Raw genomic sequence first — 16,687 nt, 5'->3', positions numbered from 1 at the left:
AAAATTGATATTTTTAATGGTGAATTTCATTTATCATGAAAAAAATGCAACTGTGATTGAAAATTAGTATGTTTAGGTTGAGGTTTTTACAGTTTTATTGAAAACTCATTTTTTTAAATTAATTCAATTGATTTTAATTTGTAATTAAAATGTTTTTTGGTTAAAATATTAGCTATTATATTTTTTTATCAGAATTAACCTTTTTTTAAACATAATACTTCAATTTTCGAACAAATAGTTGATTTTTAAAATAAAAAAGACTAATTTTCTACCAAAAAGTAGATTTTCGATTGAATAAATATAATCGTTGATATTTCAACCCAAAAATATTTTAATTATAAATTAAAAGCAATTATATTTATTGCAAAAAATTTTTATTAATTTAAAAAACAAACGAATTTTCACCCAGTACAGTTTGAATTGTAACCAAAACAGATAAAAATTCTACCATAAGAGATGATTTGTCAAACAAATAAGATTTTTCTTTAAAAAAGGAAAAATATTGTTTTAACCGATCATTAAAATGTTTGCTAAAAAATATAAAATTTATAATCAGAAAGAAGAATTTTCGAATCAAAAAGACGAATTTTCAACAAAATGGTTAAAGTCCTATTAATAAAAAAGATTCTTAAGTCAATAAAATTCTCAAACAAATAATAAATTCTTTAAAAAAAAAAAATTTAAATGGTTTAAATAATTTTTTCACTGTATGCGCTAATTTTAATTAAGATGAATTCTATATCTAAATTTACAACTAAATAGTTGAAATTACAAGTAAATCGATATCATTAATCTTATTAATATCTTATAAATGATATTTTTAATATTAATTAATTAAATTTAAAAATATCTTGATATATTGTTCAGAAAAATGTTAACATGTTGATATGAATTTCATTAAAAAATAAAGGAAAATAAATTCCTTATGATTTATAACAATCCATCCTTGCCTTTTAATTTATTCTATAATTGTGAGATATTTTTACCATTTTATTTTGATAAAACCCATTAAATTTTTCTTGTCCCAGTATTGGCTTTTTTGTGTCCCACTTAAGGACATACCCCAAAATTCTTTTTCTACTAATGGACGATTTTACTACCGTGAAAAAAATTTCCATTTATATTAATTAACTATGGAATTGATAATGTATTTTCTGTTCTAATTGTAATGGTAATTGTAATGGTAATTGTAATTGTCAAATTTTTTAATTGATATAAGTTAAAATTGGTAAAATAACCGAAACAATTCTTTGATTCGATTCAAATCGATTACCCTATAATATTAATACACTTTCTTCTCATTCGTAATATTCTTAACATCTGTTTTAAATCGAAAAACTTTTGTCATCGACATAAATTAAATTTGATGTATGAACAGAAAAGATGTTCTCATTATAATTTTTTAAATAAAATAATTCAAAGAGAGACTTCTAGATATTGCAATGGTACTAATTTTTTATTTATTTTGTTTCAATTTTAGTATTACATTTTTTAATTGAAAATTTAATCATAACTTTATTAACGTAGCATAAAGCTGGGGAAGGGATGAGTTGCGAGAGAATGTTCTCTTTCCCTTTTCCATTTCGAATCATTACCATTTTGAATAGAAAAATTTATTTGTCTAATTTGCCATTGTTTTACAAAAAATTTTGTACAATTTTGTAATTTGTTATGTTTTGTAAAGTTCTATTCTTAAATGGATTAAAATAAAAACTTTGAATTGTCAATTATTTAAAAATTAAAAATGCTTCTTCTATGAGGAAGCAAATACATTTCCTAATGTTCGCAGATCTATCTTTTTCAAAAATGTTTCCACTGTTTTACAATCTGGTCTCATCAACCTTTTATCAACATAATCTTGTTCGAAAGAATCTGTAAATTGAATTTTACTACTATACCAGGTTAAGTATTCAATATTTAAGCAATAAATAAAAGCAAGCTAAGTGACGTGTCTGAATCTGATTTTGCTCCCCACTATTGCTTTTGTTACTTTTATTCTTAAAACAACAAGGTAATCTTTTTTTCTGATAAGCGACGAATTTTTCATCATGGTTCTCAATCTTGTACAAACATTCTTCCTAAGGTTAACAAATCTCTATTCTAGAGATAAGAATCCAGTATACTTAATTGTAGAAGGTTTTTAAATATTACACCTCCACAATTAAGAAGTACAACTATAAATACGAGTTCAACTTTTCTTCGCGGTTATTTAGTTCCCTTCTGTGAACGGATACTTTCTTTAAAAATGGGGAAAGAATCCTTTTTGAAACTACTGATAATTTGCGTCGTTTTGGGGCAAGGAATTGTAGTCTCCGCTGCAGAGAATATAGGTGAGTTGCAATTCTTTTACATAAATTTAAAAAAATAAAAAAGATCACATATATTATAAAAAATGTAGCAATTGTTAAAGGGTAATTTTTTGAAAGTTCATAAACATTACATGGATATCTGAACATTCAAATAAAAGATCCCTTATGAAAAAGAAGTATTTGTACATTTTGTATTCAATTTTTTTTTCGAGAAAAAGTGTTTGAATCCAATACTTATTTACGAAAAGAGTACTGGATCCGATGCTTAACAATACTTCGTTTTAATGAGGGCGGGCAGTAATTCCATTTCTCATGAAGTGGAATTGAAAAAAAATTAATATTGCCAGACTTCAAAAAAGAAAAAATGTTTCTTGCGAAACAAGGCAGATTGAGAAATTTCTGTGGTATTATAGCATTTAAAATTAAGAATCTGTTTCAATACATACATAATTAATTTTTTTTTTAACATATGGTACAGTAATTTTTAGACACGTGGCAGAGAATAGATAAGAAGCGTGACGCCATTTTAAATTAAACATCAGTCGCAGAATATGTCAAGTAATATTTACGAGTGGAAGAATTTTTAGAGGGGAAGTGAAGGATAAAGTTATCGGAGGGGTAGTTGTAGGAGGGGGATAAGGGGCGAGGTAATTTTAAACGACGTAATTAAAATCATGATAAGCTACGAAGAGAAGATTTAATACTCCATTATCAAGATCTTCAACTTTGATTTTATTGGATTACAGGTCTATCAAGCTAGCACCTCCACAAACGAAATTCCCAAATTTCTTTATGTCCGAATTTTGGGCTTTTTTGGGCTTGTTTTGGGCTGTATTGCCGATTTTTGGGCTCCGCTACTTTTTGTGAAAATTCAAATTTTGAGTGGAGGTGCTGACTAGAATCAAGCCAACACCTCCACTATATAAAAATTGAGAGAAAAAAAATCAAACACTTCAGAATTTTGGGTTTTTTTTGGGCTCTTAAACGCACCAGTAAGAAATGTCCAAAAACCACCCCTACAAAATATAAAATCACCTTCTACGTAAAAAATTAAATTCGGAAAAAACAAAGAACACCAGAATTTTGGGCTTATTTTGGGCTCTAAAATGCATGCAAAAAAATGAAAAAACTACCGCCATTTTCAAAAAATATCAGAGACTATAGTAACACTGTAATATTCCGAAAAAGATTGGTTTGCACAAAAGTATGTTTGATTGTTAAAAAGGGACTGTTTTTTAACGTCAAGTGTTGGGGACCAAAAATCGGAGTAGGTATTTTTAAGAAGCCCAATCATCATAAACTCTACTGACACTGGAAAATTCTCAAAAATATTAATTTTTGACAAAGTCATATATAGATGGTAGAGAAGGGTTGATTTTATACGTTAAGGGTTGAAGCCCAAAAATCGGAGTGAATATTTTCGAGGAGCCCAAAAATCAGAGATTACATTGACACTAGAAAATTCTCAAAAATATTATTTTTTTGACAAAGTCATATATACGTGGTAGAGAAGGGTTGATTTTATAAGTTAAGGGTTGAAGACCAAAAATCGGAGTGGTTATTTCCGAGGAGCCCAAAAATCAGAGACTACATTAACACTAGAAAATTCTCAAAAATATTATTTTTTGACGAAGTCATATATACGTGGTAAAGAAGGGTTCATTTTTTACGTTAAGGGCCTAAGCCCAAAAATCAGAGTGGGTATTTTCGAGGAGCTTGAAAATCAGAGACTCTACTGACACTAGGGGCTTCAACCCTTAGCTTATAAAATCAACCCTTCTCTACCACGTATATACGACTTTGTCAAAAACTAATATTTTTAAGAATTTTCTAGTATTAATTTAGTCCCTGATTTTTGGACTCCTCGAAAGTATCCACTTCGATTTTTGGGCTTCAACCCTTAACTTATAAAATCAACCCTTCTCTACCACGTATATATGAATTTATCAAAAAATAATATTTTTGAGAATTTTTTAGTGTTAATGTAGTTTCTGATTTTTGTGCTTCTCGAAAATATCCACTCCGATTTTTGGGCTTCAACTCTTAACTTATAAAATCAACCCTTCTCTACCATGTATATATGACTTTGTCAAAAATTAATATTTTTGAGAATTTTCCAGTGTCAGTAGAGCTTATGATTATTGGGCTTCTTAAGAATACCTATTCCGATTTTTGTTGCCAAAACTTGACGTTAAAAAACAGTCCAATTTTAAAAATCAAACATAATTTTGTGCAAACCAATCTTTTTCCGAATATTACAGTGTTACTATAGGCTCTAATACTTTTCGAATTTTACGGTTCAGATGGAGTCTCTGATTTTTGGGCTGTTCAAAAATGCCAACACCAAGGTTTAAATTCTTATAATTAGGTTCACGTTTTTTTACACAGGGGTGGTTTTTCTAATATAATGTTAAGTGCATTTGAGACTCTAAAATGAGCCAAAAATCTATTGCATTTTGGATTTTGCAAATTTTATTTTTCGAAGGGGGTGGTTTTTTGAAAATGGGGGTAATTTTTTAAATTTCTTTTCATGCATTTTAGAGCCCAAAATAAGCCCAAAATTCTGGCGTTCTTTGTTTCTTCCGAATTTGAGTTTTACATAGGGGGTCGTTTTATATTTTGTAGGGGTGGTTTTTGGAAATTGGTTGTTTGTGCGTTTCAGAGCCCAAAAAAGCCCAAAATTCTGACGTGTTTGATTTTTTTTTTTTAATTTTTTATAGTGGAGGTTGATGTACGTCAGAACGACAAAGATGAGAACCTCAAGCGTCCAGCAATTTGTTCACACGCCTCCACTTCAAATTTTCCGAGAGGAAATTCCAAGTGCAGGCCTAACGTGACAAATTGAGGATTCTTGAGCTTCCGCGACGAGTTTGCTTGCCCTCCTGTAAGTAATTACCATTGTCTCGGCACATCTGCCACCGGCCTGAGTAACGGGAAAAGCTGAAAAGGTCCTCCGGCCGGTGAAGATACTAGCCCGCCGTCATGCTTTCGTTCCGTGCGAAAACTTGACGACAGGCTTCAGTCGCGTACGCCAGTTTTTCTCTCTTTCCCTCCCACGCGCGCTATTCCCTGTCCTTCATCGCTCACTAGCATCTTCCGTCCTCTCTACCTCTCCTTTTTTGGCGCACGGGCTGATACCGGGGATCTCAACCGGCACCTCGAGGCGCGGTGTTCGGATAATCGTGAGTAAGAAAATAAAAAAAAAAATCAATAAATAAACAATCAGTCAGATGAATGTCCCCCCCCCCTCTCTTGGTTGGCACATTAGATTTAGATCATAATTAGTTTAAGGTTAAATGGCCTCACTATCTATTATAGTAATGTAAATAGATAAATCTTAATTAGAGTTTAAATAAAAAAAGGGAAGGAATGTTGGAATACAAAAATTTAAAGTAAGTAGGATAAAAGGAAGTCCTTAGGAACTAATCCGGACTAATCCGGGCTAATCCGGAACTAATCCACTGCTCTCGGCCAGCTTCACTCGCGTCCACCGGGAGACTGCGTAGCTCGTAAGTGACAGTTCTCTTCGAGACTTGTACTAAGGCAGATCCGCACTGTCTTCGAACCTTGCCAATAAATCTCAACGCTAGCAATCGACGGAAGTTTTGACTCATCACCAGTTATTAGGATCCTCCTCCTGCGCCTTACGCTCGTGGGGCACCCTCAGTGCAGTGCTCCCTCCGTGTTTCTTCCTTTCGGCCGTGAGTGTCGCGATTTCGGGCCATCGTTCGGGCGACGGGTGGCGAGTGAGCGTTTCGCGTAGTGAACGAAAATAATTTCTAGTGGTTAGGTTAGTTAGGTGGAAATAGACATTGGATGCCGGGGCTTATCCCTGACGTGCTCGTCTATTTTCCAGTGGTTAGGTGGGTTTGCCGGTGCCGGGAGGAAACTCCCGCAGTGCTGAGTTCCCTAGTTAGGACAGTCAGTGAGGGTCGCGGTGCTGGAGGGAAACCTCTGACGTGCCAGCTCCTACTCATCGTCAGGTTAGGTGTCGCCAACCACCCGGCTCGACCGCCACTACCTCACGTGCCGCTTTGCGCCACTAAGCGCCGCCCCGTTCGCGTCCCGCGATTACAAGCATTACTGCGCAGCCTAACGCCAGATATCACCCCTGCCCACTCCACTCAGCTATTAAGCATTCCACCCCCTCATCCCCCATCCCTTCTTCCTTCCTTCCCCCCACGCACTGTACTCCCCCCCCCCCACAAGTCTAACCTCCACTGGGATAGACGCCGGGGTAGAAGACAAGGTGCTGGCTTTATTCAAGTCAGCACGTCCACTCAAAATTTGAATTTTCACAAAAAGTAGCGGAGCTTCGAAAATCGGCAATACAGCCCAAAAAAAGCCCAAAAAAGGCCCAAAATTCTGACATAAAGAAATTTGGGAATTTCGTTTGTGGAGGTGTTAGCTTGATAGACCTTTGGATTACACACTTTTTCATAAAACAGACATTTTTATACTTAGAATGTTCATATCTCAAGAGTGGGGTTTGCATTTTGTAAAGATTTAAAAATTCGTTGGTCACTCTCTTTTTAAATAAATTTTTTTAAACCGGATTTAAAAACATAATATCTCAGAAGCATAATTTTTGTATTTTTAAATTATAAAATAAAATTTATATTTCAATCCGCGGTTAAGACTGATGCAGTTTTCGGTTATCGTAAGATTGAGATTTTCAACTTGCACATCCATTTCCTTGAACTTGCAAGTAAATTTATTTGATAAAATATTGTGGCCTTGATTCAACAATACTTCAAATCTGAAGTTGACTATTTTTTCTTTTTTTTAAGTTCTTTCTATTTTACAGAATGCTTTTTACTTTTTTGAAAATTTATCATTTTCTTGTGTATCTAGGTTTGAACTGCCAAGATCAAATTCAATGTGAGATTTTGAAACAAATTTAGTTTAAAATTTGCAATTAAACTTTCCAGTTTTCAATTCAGCACTGACTTCTGTTAACAGCGTATTTTGTACACTTTAATTTCATGGCCTACATGGTCATTATGATGTCATACTCATACTCATTTTGAACAATGTACCCGAATTTTCAAATAAGAAAGATCGATTATGAAGCAAAATTAAAAAGTGAAAATGTTAGAAAAATAAATGTTCAAATAAAAAAAACGAATTTGAATAAAACAGTTTCTTTTTCATCCATTTAATTTAATCCTAAAAGATGAATTTTCGCCCAAAAACGATACAGTTTCAAAAAAATATAAGATTTTTCAACTCAAGAAGATCAATTTAACACCAAAAGTAGAATAGTTTAATTGAGATTTAACAAAAAAAATGTTAACATAAAAAACGAGTTTTCAGCAAAATTATTAATTTTCAAATAAAATATAAACTTTTGACCAAATATTGGAATTTTCAACCCACAAGGTAAATTTTCCTTTCAAAAAATGCATTTTAAGTCAATTTTTTTTTTCGAATGAAGAAATGAATTCATAACAAAAAATAGAATAACTAAATTTTCTACAAACCAATAAACTTTTTAACGAGCAAGATTACATCTCTATCAAAAAGGTCTTTTTTCAACAAAAAATGGAATAGTTGACCTGAATTTTCAACTTGAAATAATGAATCTTCATTAAAAAAAATTTATATTTAAGTACAAGTAAATAAATTCAATTTGTAGAGATAAACTTTATTTTTAATTAAATCAATGTACATTTGGAACGAAAAAGTATAATTTTCTATCAAGAAGATTACATTTTTATCAAAAAATATAAATTTTAGACGAAAAATGAGGCAGTCCATTTTTAGTTTACCAAATTAATTTTAAATAAGAAAAAGCTAATTTTCAACCAAAAAGATCATTCTCAACAAATGCACAATTTCAAATTTTCATTAAAATACAGTAATTTCAAAACAAATATTAGAATTTTCAACTTCATAATACAAATTTTGAATAAAAAATGTGGGAGTTAAATTTTTAGTCAAAAAATTAATTTTCAAGTAGAAAATATAAATTAAAAAAAATAATGTTTGAACAAAAAAAGGTTTATCAACTGAAATTATGAATCATCAACCAAAATAACTAAATTTTTAAGAAAATTTGAAAAAAATAAAGAAATAAAAACACCTTTTTCTTCTTAAAAAAAAAACAAAGATTAACTTTTACCTTCTATTTTTATTTATTTCGTCTTTTTATTTATACTATTATTATTAAATCACAACAAAAAACATTTGTAAAAAATATAGAACAAGGTTTCGGCACTCGTACAGAGCCCTCATAAATGTAAAAAAAAAAAAAAAAAATAAATAGTCAAGCAGACAGGAACAGCACATCGTGGTTTTGGTGCTGTATCTGCATGCTTGGGTATTTTTGACTAAAGATTATTTATTAATGTTCTACTAAATTGATGAATCTTCTAACAAAAAGATTAATTTTCTATCAAGAAAGTCGAATTCTACACTAAAAATAAGATAAATTATATATTTTAAACCCGCGATGAAATAGTACTTATTCAGTAAAAAAATTTACTTTCAACCGATATTGACGGGGTTTTAACGAAATAGTTCAATTTTTAACGAAAATATTTGAATTAAAATAACTTTTCTACTAAATCTTCAGGACAAATGGTGAATTTTTAATCCAATAGATGAATTCATCAACTAAAAAGATAAATTTTCCACCAAATGATGAATTTGAACGAAAATTATCATTTTTTTTCTAAAAAAAAAAATACATTTTTAACAAATTGGTTGAACTTCTAATCAAGAAGATACCCCCCCCCCCAAAAAAGTAATCTCTAACAAAATTAATTAATTATCAACAAAACGATACATTTTCTAACTAAAAAGACAAATTTTTAATGAAAATTATAAATCCTTACCCCCAAAAACTGATTTATTAATCAACTTATTCAACTTCTAAGAAAAAAGGAAACAAAAGAAACAAAGAAAAAAAACAATCAAAGAGATTAATTTTCTAGCAAAAAAATCGAATCCTCTACAAAATATATAAATTTTTAACCAAAAAGATTAATGTGTAACTAAAATTATGAAATATATTTTTTATCAACAATATGAATGTTTTACCAAAAAAATACGTGTTTTCAACTAAATATTTATATGAATTTTTAACAAAAAAGTTAAATTTTCAAAATGTAAATTTAAATTAAAAAACGAAATAGTTAAACATTCAGCTAAAAAAATTTCAAAAAAACAAGAGAAATTTCAATCAAAATTAATCAATTTTCAACCAAACAAATACATTTGTGACAGAAATGATGCATCTTTTACCCAAGAAAATTTTCAACCACGAACATTCATTTTCTACCAAAAAAATTAACTGTGGACAAAATACATCAATTTTCAAGAAAATTGTTGAATTATCAACTATAAAAGATCACTTATTAACCAAATCTCTAATTAGTTTCAGTTTTTTAGTTATTAAACAAAAAAAAAAACTGCTTAAGCAAATAGAAATTTGATAAACATTAACATAAATGCATGAAAATTATGTAATTATTCAACAAAACGTAGCCTAGAATTCTAATTTAAAGAGAAAGTTAATATTTCTGGCTCAATTTCTAGAAAATTTTAAAATAGACGATAAATAATTGTTAAAATAATTACACAATGTCTTTAGAAAAATTTACAACCCCAAACAATGGCAAACAATTTCATTTCAACCAGAAGTACGATTATTTTTTAAACATTTTTTGGGAATAAATAATTGATTAAATAATGTACATTTGTTTGAACAATTAAAAATTGATCAAAAAGTCATCGAGTCAAGCTTAAGAAAGTTTAGGTTCGAAAAAAATCGAGATTTTACATATATACATATGAAACACTGAAAATCAGAAAATAAACATTAAATCAAATAGAGCTTGCAATAAAAATAATAGAAAAATAGTAATTATCAAGTTAATAGAAATAATATGGTAAAGTGTAATTATTAAAAATTACATTCATATAAGAAATAAATTTTAATATTTACGTTCCACCCTATAATGACCATTCGTCAGGCTTTCCTCGTTATGCGACACGTCAGACCATAGCCGTTTTTCATCACTGGAACGCACGGGAATCCCCGTGAACAGTGATGCAACATTGTGCGCCCGATTGATCCTGTCTAAGCATAAGCCAACTAATTTATCTCTGTTATAGTTTGTTCTTGAATCTCTGGAATAACTATCAACTGTTGCGTAGCATGATACGATAAATAATCTTCTGATTCCTACTTTCATTCTAGCCCACAGCAGTCTGGGATATACGAAATCATGATCTCCGAGATGCTGCTTTGCTCTTTCATTCAAAATCAGACCTATTCGTTGCTTACCATGTGATTCACTATCTCCTTCTGACCATATAATAAAATCCGCCTCTCAACACGTCGTTTTCTATGTCTCTACTTTAGCATCCCTTTTTCTTTGTTTCAGGCACACATAAAATATCTAGATTCCTTACATGCATAGATTCTCGTAATTCTTTTACCTTAAGAACATTCACTCATCTAGCATTCTAAACACCCAGTTTCACCCAATCTCTCGAAACACAATTTTAAAAAGAACAAATATTCAAAATTCAGAATATTTAATTTAGTTTTTTCTTATTCTCGAGGTGCACGACCGGTATCTCTGTAGTCTTTTGAAAACTGACTTAAAGCGCAAAGCTAGACGCACATGTTAGAGATAGTTTACAATTACGGCACATTGCCTGTGACCTAAAAAATGCTACGAAGGAGATTTTAAGAAAAAGATCTTCCTTAAAGTCCTTTCAAAACCACTGACATTTTCTGAATAAACCGTCTAAAAAGTTTAATTGGTTAAAACATCACGCATTTCTAGAAAGACAGGCAAATTTTGCAATATTAAGAACAGTTCAATTTTGAATTTTCAACTAAATTCACAAATACGATTACTAGTCAACGAAATTAATAAATACCAGGGGTATAGTTGAAATTTGCCGGCTTTTTCAATAAAGAAATCACTTAATCCTCAAGGGAATCTCAAAAATTGTTTATTCAAAGTATTGAGAATTGGATTCTACATATTTTCCCAGTGGGTAGAAAGTTTGGCGACATCTTTATGACATCGTTAGGGTATCTTTACGACATCGTTAGGAAATCTTTACGACAACTTTACGACATCCTTTGCCTATGTCGTTAAGGTGTCTTTACGATATCGTAAATAAGTCGTATGATCTGACGATGTCTTTATGCTATCTTAAAGACACCGAAACGACATGGGCATAGGATGTCCTAAAGTTGTCGTAAAGATGTCGTAACGATGTCCTAAGGACGTCGCCAAACGTTGTGTCCACTGGGTTGCCCATCTTTCAGGCAAATCATGGATACCATTCCAAAAAAACTTTTTCTTTTTCGGAACAAACCATTTGACGAGCCATTTTTCGACTTCCTCAAAATTGGCGAAGCGCTGCTTTGCGAGTGAGTGTCCCATCGATGCGAAAAGGTGATAGTGTGACGGGGCGAGGTCTGGAGAGTACAGCGGGTGCGATAATATTTCCCAATTCAATGGTTTCAATGTGTTTTTCCCCACTTTGTCTTCGACTTTTCGTCTTCGGGCCCATTTCGGCCGTTTTTAGATCAACGCATGATTCAAATTGATAATTTGTTTTCGGTAGCAATCCGTATTCAGCGTCTCACCAGGTTTTAATAACTCGAAGTATACCACACCACACTGGTCTCACTAATCACAGAACATTGTCTTGCGGCCAAAGCGATTTGAACTTGGAGTCGATGGGCCGACCTCACCAGGTAAAAGCCATGATTTTTTCCGCTTTGGGTTCTCGAAATAAATCCATTTTTTTTCCACCGTGAAAATTCGATGCAGAAACGATTTCCTTTCGAACCATTCAAGCAGCATTTCACAAAGAGTTTTTTGATTTTCCATTTGTCTATCGTTCAGTTGGTGTGGTACCCATTTTCCATACTTTTGGATGTTTCCCATGGCTTTAAAACGTTGGCAAATTGCTCCTCGGGTCACATTTAGTGTTTGTGCCAATTGTTGTTGCGATTGGGGTGGGTCTTCATCCAATAACGCCTGCAATTCCTTGTCTTCGAACTTTTTAGCTGCAACAGGATGTTCATTGTCTGTTAAATCGAAATCTCCACTTTTAAATTGACGAAACCATGTCTCACATGTTCTTATCACTGGAGCATGTTTACCATACGTTTTTACCAGCAATCGAAGAGCTGCAACTGCTTTTTTCTTTTGATGAAATATAAAAGCAAGGAATGCCGCAAATGCGATTTACTTTCAATGAACCTCGACATATTCACTGAGGTAAACAGCTATGGTGCTATTATTTTGGCAGAATGGAATTGTGTATTTTTGAAGGTTATTGTCTACAGGAAAATATAACATAGAAACTTTAACTAACACCCCTTAAATGAATTACAAAAAAAATTAATTAATCAATTTGTTTAAATCCAGTTACCAAAATCTTAGCGTATCAAAAAGCAATTTTTAACAGTTTTAGATAGCAAACGCGTTCTGTAACTGTTCCAGATCAAGAAAGGAACTGTGTTCTATTACAGTTGTGACCAGGCGGTAACAGCACTGTTCTAGAACAAACAGGTAACAGTGTTCTAGAACACTGTGACAAAATTGTGACCGAAATGTTCTAGAACAAAAAGGTAACAGTGTTCTAGAACACTGTGAAACAATTTTATCAAAACTTTTCTCGAACTATGTAACAGTGCTGTTTTGTAACAGTTGCTATGGAATTGTTCTAGAACAAACTGATCACATACGCTCTACAATATTTCTTTCAAGTTTATTTTAAAGCTGTGTCGTAACGGTGTTCTACCGAAGTTCTAGAACTCCGATAAATGTGTGTTCTAGAACAAATTAGGAACAAAGATTAGTTCGCCAACAATATGGTGGAGCTGACCCTTGCGAGTATCCCTAATGCGGATATCTCGGACGTATAGTTTTTGTTATTCGGGACTGCGTACGCGCTGTCCCGGATCAAAATATATCCATGGGGATATCAAAATTTCCGCCTCGCAGGATATTCCGACGGGTTATCCCTGTAAAATAACTCGGGATATAAATTGGTTTAAATCGAATATCCCGGGATATCCTATTGCTGTGAGAGGTACATAACTCTCGTCTATATTTGATAAATGACAGTTCTAGAACTGTTATAAATTTGTTATAGAACTGTTATAGAATTGTCCTATATTTTTTACAATGCAGAGTACCAAAGTTTAAGAATTCTTACAAATCGGTTGTCACAGCGTTCTCGATCTGTTAAAGATTTGTCATACGATATTTGTAATTGAGTTCTAGGATTGTTCTAGAAATTTTACAGATCGGTTGTCACAGCGTTCTATAATTGTTACAGAATTTTTTTGTGTATGGGGGATGACATAGTAACTCGCATGTTTGTAACACTAACCTGTTCTGGAACACCTTTGTTTTGTGTTCTAGAACAGTTACAGATCTGTTTTGTCAATAATTTATGTTATTGTCTGATCATGAAACAGATTTCTTCAAGAATTTTAATACGTCACACCTGGAAAAAAAGCGTGTATTTCTGAAAAAGGATTCTTCTCTTAATTTCTCTAGTAGCTTAAGAGAAAATCACCCGACCGGCAATTAGAAGTTTTGTGGTTGTTTTACGGCGGAACGGAAGAGAAGGTCTTTTGACGCTAATTGAGTAATATGTATCCTTCTTGCAGATGCGTCATCAGCTCTTCTTCTTCGTCAAAAGCGTGCGTCTTCTTCGTCTGGCAAAGGAAAAGAAAAATTGATAGAAGAGACTGCTTCAATTACTTTATCAGAACCTAAAAGAGGATACTTGCAACCGCCGCTTCCCGGTGTTCCGGTGGGAACGTACAATCCTGGCCGATGGGAAGGACGCCTTGATCCCGGCATGCTCCGGATTTACCAAGGTAACAAAGAGATTGGCATTGGCGTTATGACAAGCGAAAGTGTCTTCGTAACGAAAGCTCATCTTCTTCCTGATAAAGTTCATCTTGGAGCTTATCATGTTGAATACGCTGACAGATATGGAGAAACCGTTAGCCGGGATATATACAATGTAAGAAAGAAACACAAATTCAGAACAGTACCACAAGATGCTTGGGGGCCAGACGATGTTTCCTTTGTTACCGTGCTTTGTGACATCGAGGGACCATTCCTGCCAGTGGTAAAACCTGCATCAATAGTTCTTCAGAAATCAAGGCTCTTTACAACCAAACAAATTATTTGGATTCAAAAAAGAACAGCTTGCTCCGACCTCCCCAATCGCGCGTTCTGATTCGTTAAATAAAGAATCTTCGAAACATTAGACGTTTCTTTTCTTTGTAATTATAATTACCCTCTCAATGATTTTGCCTTTAAATTTAATTGATATAATTTTCTTTTTTAATAACTATAGTTCTTTTAAGAAATAAATTAAAAAGTGTTGTAGATTCATTTTTTAGAAGAAAAGCCATAATTTTTTCGAACATGTTAGGAGCCATTCGAAAATACCGTCGCACTGTCAGGAAGTGGGGGGTAACATATTTTTTCAAATATTTGCATATGTGTTTGTGTGCTGAAAGTTCATTCTTGTCAATTAAAAGTTTACTATTACGTTTTTGGTTCAGAATTCCTTTCTTTTACTTAACTACTCGAAGATCTGGTTAAAATTAGAACTAAATTCTCAAACATTAATTTTACTGGTTGAAAATTTGACAAATTTGTTAAAAATTAAATTTTTAACTGAAAATTTAAATATTCCATTGTTCTTAGCGAATTGATCTTTTATAGTTTAAAACCCAAAAATTCCGTACAAAATTCATTTATTTTATTTTGAATTTCTCTTACGGTAGGAAAATGATTTTCTTTGTTGAAAACTGAATTGATTGGTGGAATTTGAAATGGTTAAATTTTTTATTATTTTGCTAAATTTGTTTCATGGAAACTTAATTTTTTGGTCTGAAATTTAATTCTTTCATTTTTAGTAAAAAGGTGATTGGTTATAGTTTATAATTTAACTATTTGGTTGAAAATTACCTTTTTTGTTAAAAATTTTACTGTTTTATAAAAAAATGCATCTTTCTACTTTTTTAGATACACTAGTTTTTCTCTTGAAAATTCATATTTTCGTAAGGAAAATTCTTATATTTTGGTAAAAATATTATTGTAATTTAACTTTAATGTTTAAAATTCAACTATGCTGTTGAAAATTATAATACTTTATTAAACATGGAACTAATTTATTTAATATTTATCTTTTTTATAGAAAATTTGTCTTTTTGGTTGAAAAAACTCAACAATATTAAAACAAATTAACCGGCTTTAGTTAAAGGTTGATCTTTTTTCTTTCAAGCTTTAAACAACTCGTTGGAAATTTATGTTCGAACGTTCAAAATTAAACATTTCTTGGTTAAAAAATATCAAAATTTCGGGAAACCTTGAATTTAAGTTCGACTTGAAGACTCTCTATCGACGAATGATATAATTTTTTAATTTTTTGGAATAACTTTGTGCATTGTATAAAAGTTAGGTATTTTAAAATTGTTAAAAATTTTCTTTCACATATTTAACCTTTTAAGATATTAAGTTTGAGACAAAAAATAGAATACAAAAGGAGTTTAACATATATAATTTCACTGTTTCAAATTGCACAATTTTAAGCTTTTTAATTCGAAATTGTTTTTATTCTCAGTTGCGTTTGATAAAATCAATATTTTTGAACATTTTTCAGTAAAAATAATTAAAACTGTGACGCCTGATTTTAAATTATTTTTATTTTAAGGATTTAAAATCGATAAATTAATGTCCTGATTTCTTATTGTTTTAATTTTATTTTGAAGGTGATTAAAAAACGAAAACAATTTTGTATGTTAAGATTGTAACCCAACAATTTGAAATATTAGAATGTAAAATTGCTAAATTAAACACTGACAAAAATTTAAATCTAACTATAATTATGTAAATCTAAAATAATTAAATTTAAAACTGACTGTACCGGCTTTTTATATTAAATTTTGTAGATTTAAAAACTTAATTGACAAATGGTCTTGATATTTTTATTATTTAAAATAAACACCACAATTAAGATTTTCCTATTTGAATAGATTTTATAAAATTTATTTACAGGAATTGGGCAATTAAAAAGATTTTTAAAGATTCAGAAAGCTATAAAAATATTTTCACAAGATTTAAAAAATCCTAAGGGCAAATTCTAAAGATTTCAAAAACTTATGGTACCTGAATTTTTAGGATTTTTAAAAAGTTGCTAAGGGATTTTAAAGGATTAATTCGAAATTTTTAAGGATTTCAATTATTTTAAGGGATTTAAAAGGCTCTCATGACATTTTTACTAATTCTTATTTTCTTGTTTTTATCATTTATTTTCATTTTTAATCTTGTTTTTTACGATTAAATAAAAAATATTGTGCGTCT

At 31.2% G+C, this 16,687-nt stretch overlaps 1 protein-coding gene and 1 pseudogene across 1 annotated transcript; both read left to right on the top strand.

Annotated features, from left to right (window-relative positions):
* Positions 1–2,238: 2,238 nt before the first annotated feature.
* On the top strand, positions 2,239–14,552 carry LOC117181059. The gene is made up of 2 exons (XM_033373627.1): positions 2,239–2,330; positions 13,972–14,552. Exons 1-2 carry the CDS (start codon positions 2,246–2,248, stop codon positions 14,550–14,552), a joined length of 666 nt encoding a protein of 221 aa, XP_033229518.1. The 5' UTR covers positions 2,239–2,245.
* Positions 13,113–13,254, top strand: LOC117182390 (annotated as a pseudogene).
* Positions 14,553–16,687: the final 2,135 nt, after the last annotated feature.

The sequence above is a fragment of the Belonocnema kinseyi genome, chromosome 10, assembly GCF_010883055.1.
Source record: "Belonocnema kinseyi isolate 2016_QV_RU_SX_M_011 chromosome 10, B_treatae_v1, whole genome shotgun sequence".
Lineage (NCBI taxonomy): Eukaryota > Metazoa > Arthropoda > Insecta > Hymenoptera > Cynipidae > Belonocnema > Belonocnema kinseyi.
Note: the sequence above shows the minus strand (reverse complement) of the source record. Positions and strands in the feature narration are given on the sequence as shown.

Coding starts and splice junctions, on each gene's coding strand:
- LOC117181059 (XM_033373627.1), top strand. CDS start 2,246: ATGGGGAAAGAATCCTTTTTGAAACTACTGATAATTTGCGTCGTTTTG. Junction 2,331..13,971: donor CTCCGCTGCAGAGAATATAG/GTGAGTTGCAAT, acceptor TCCTTCTTGCAG/ATGCGTCATCAGCTCTTCTT.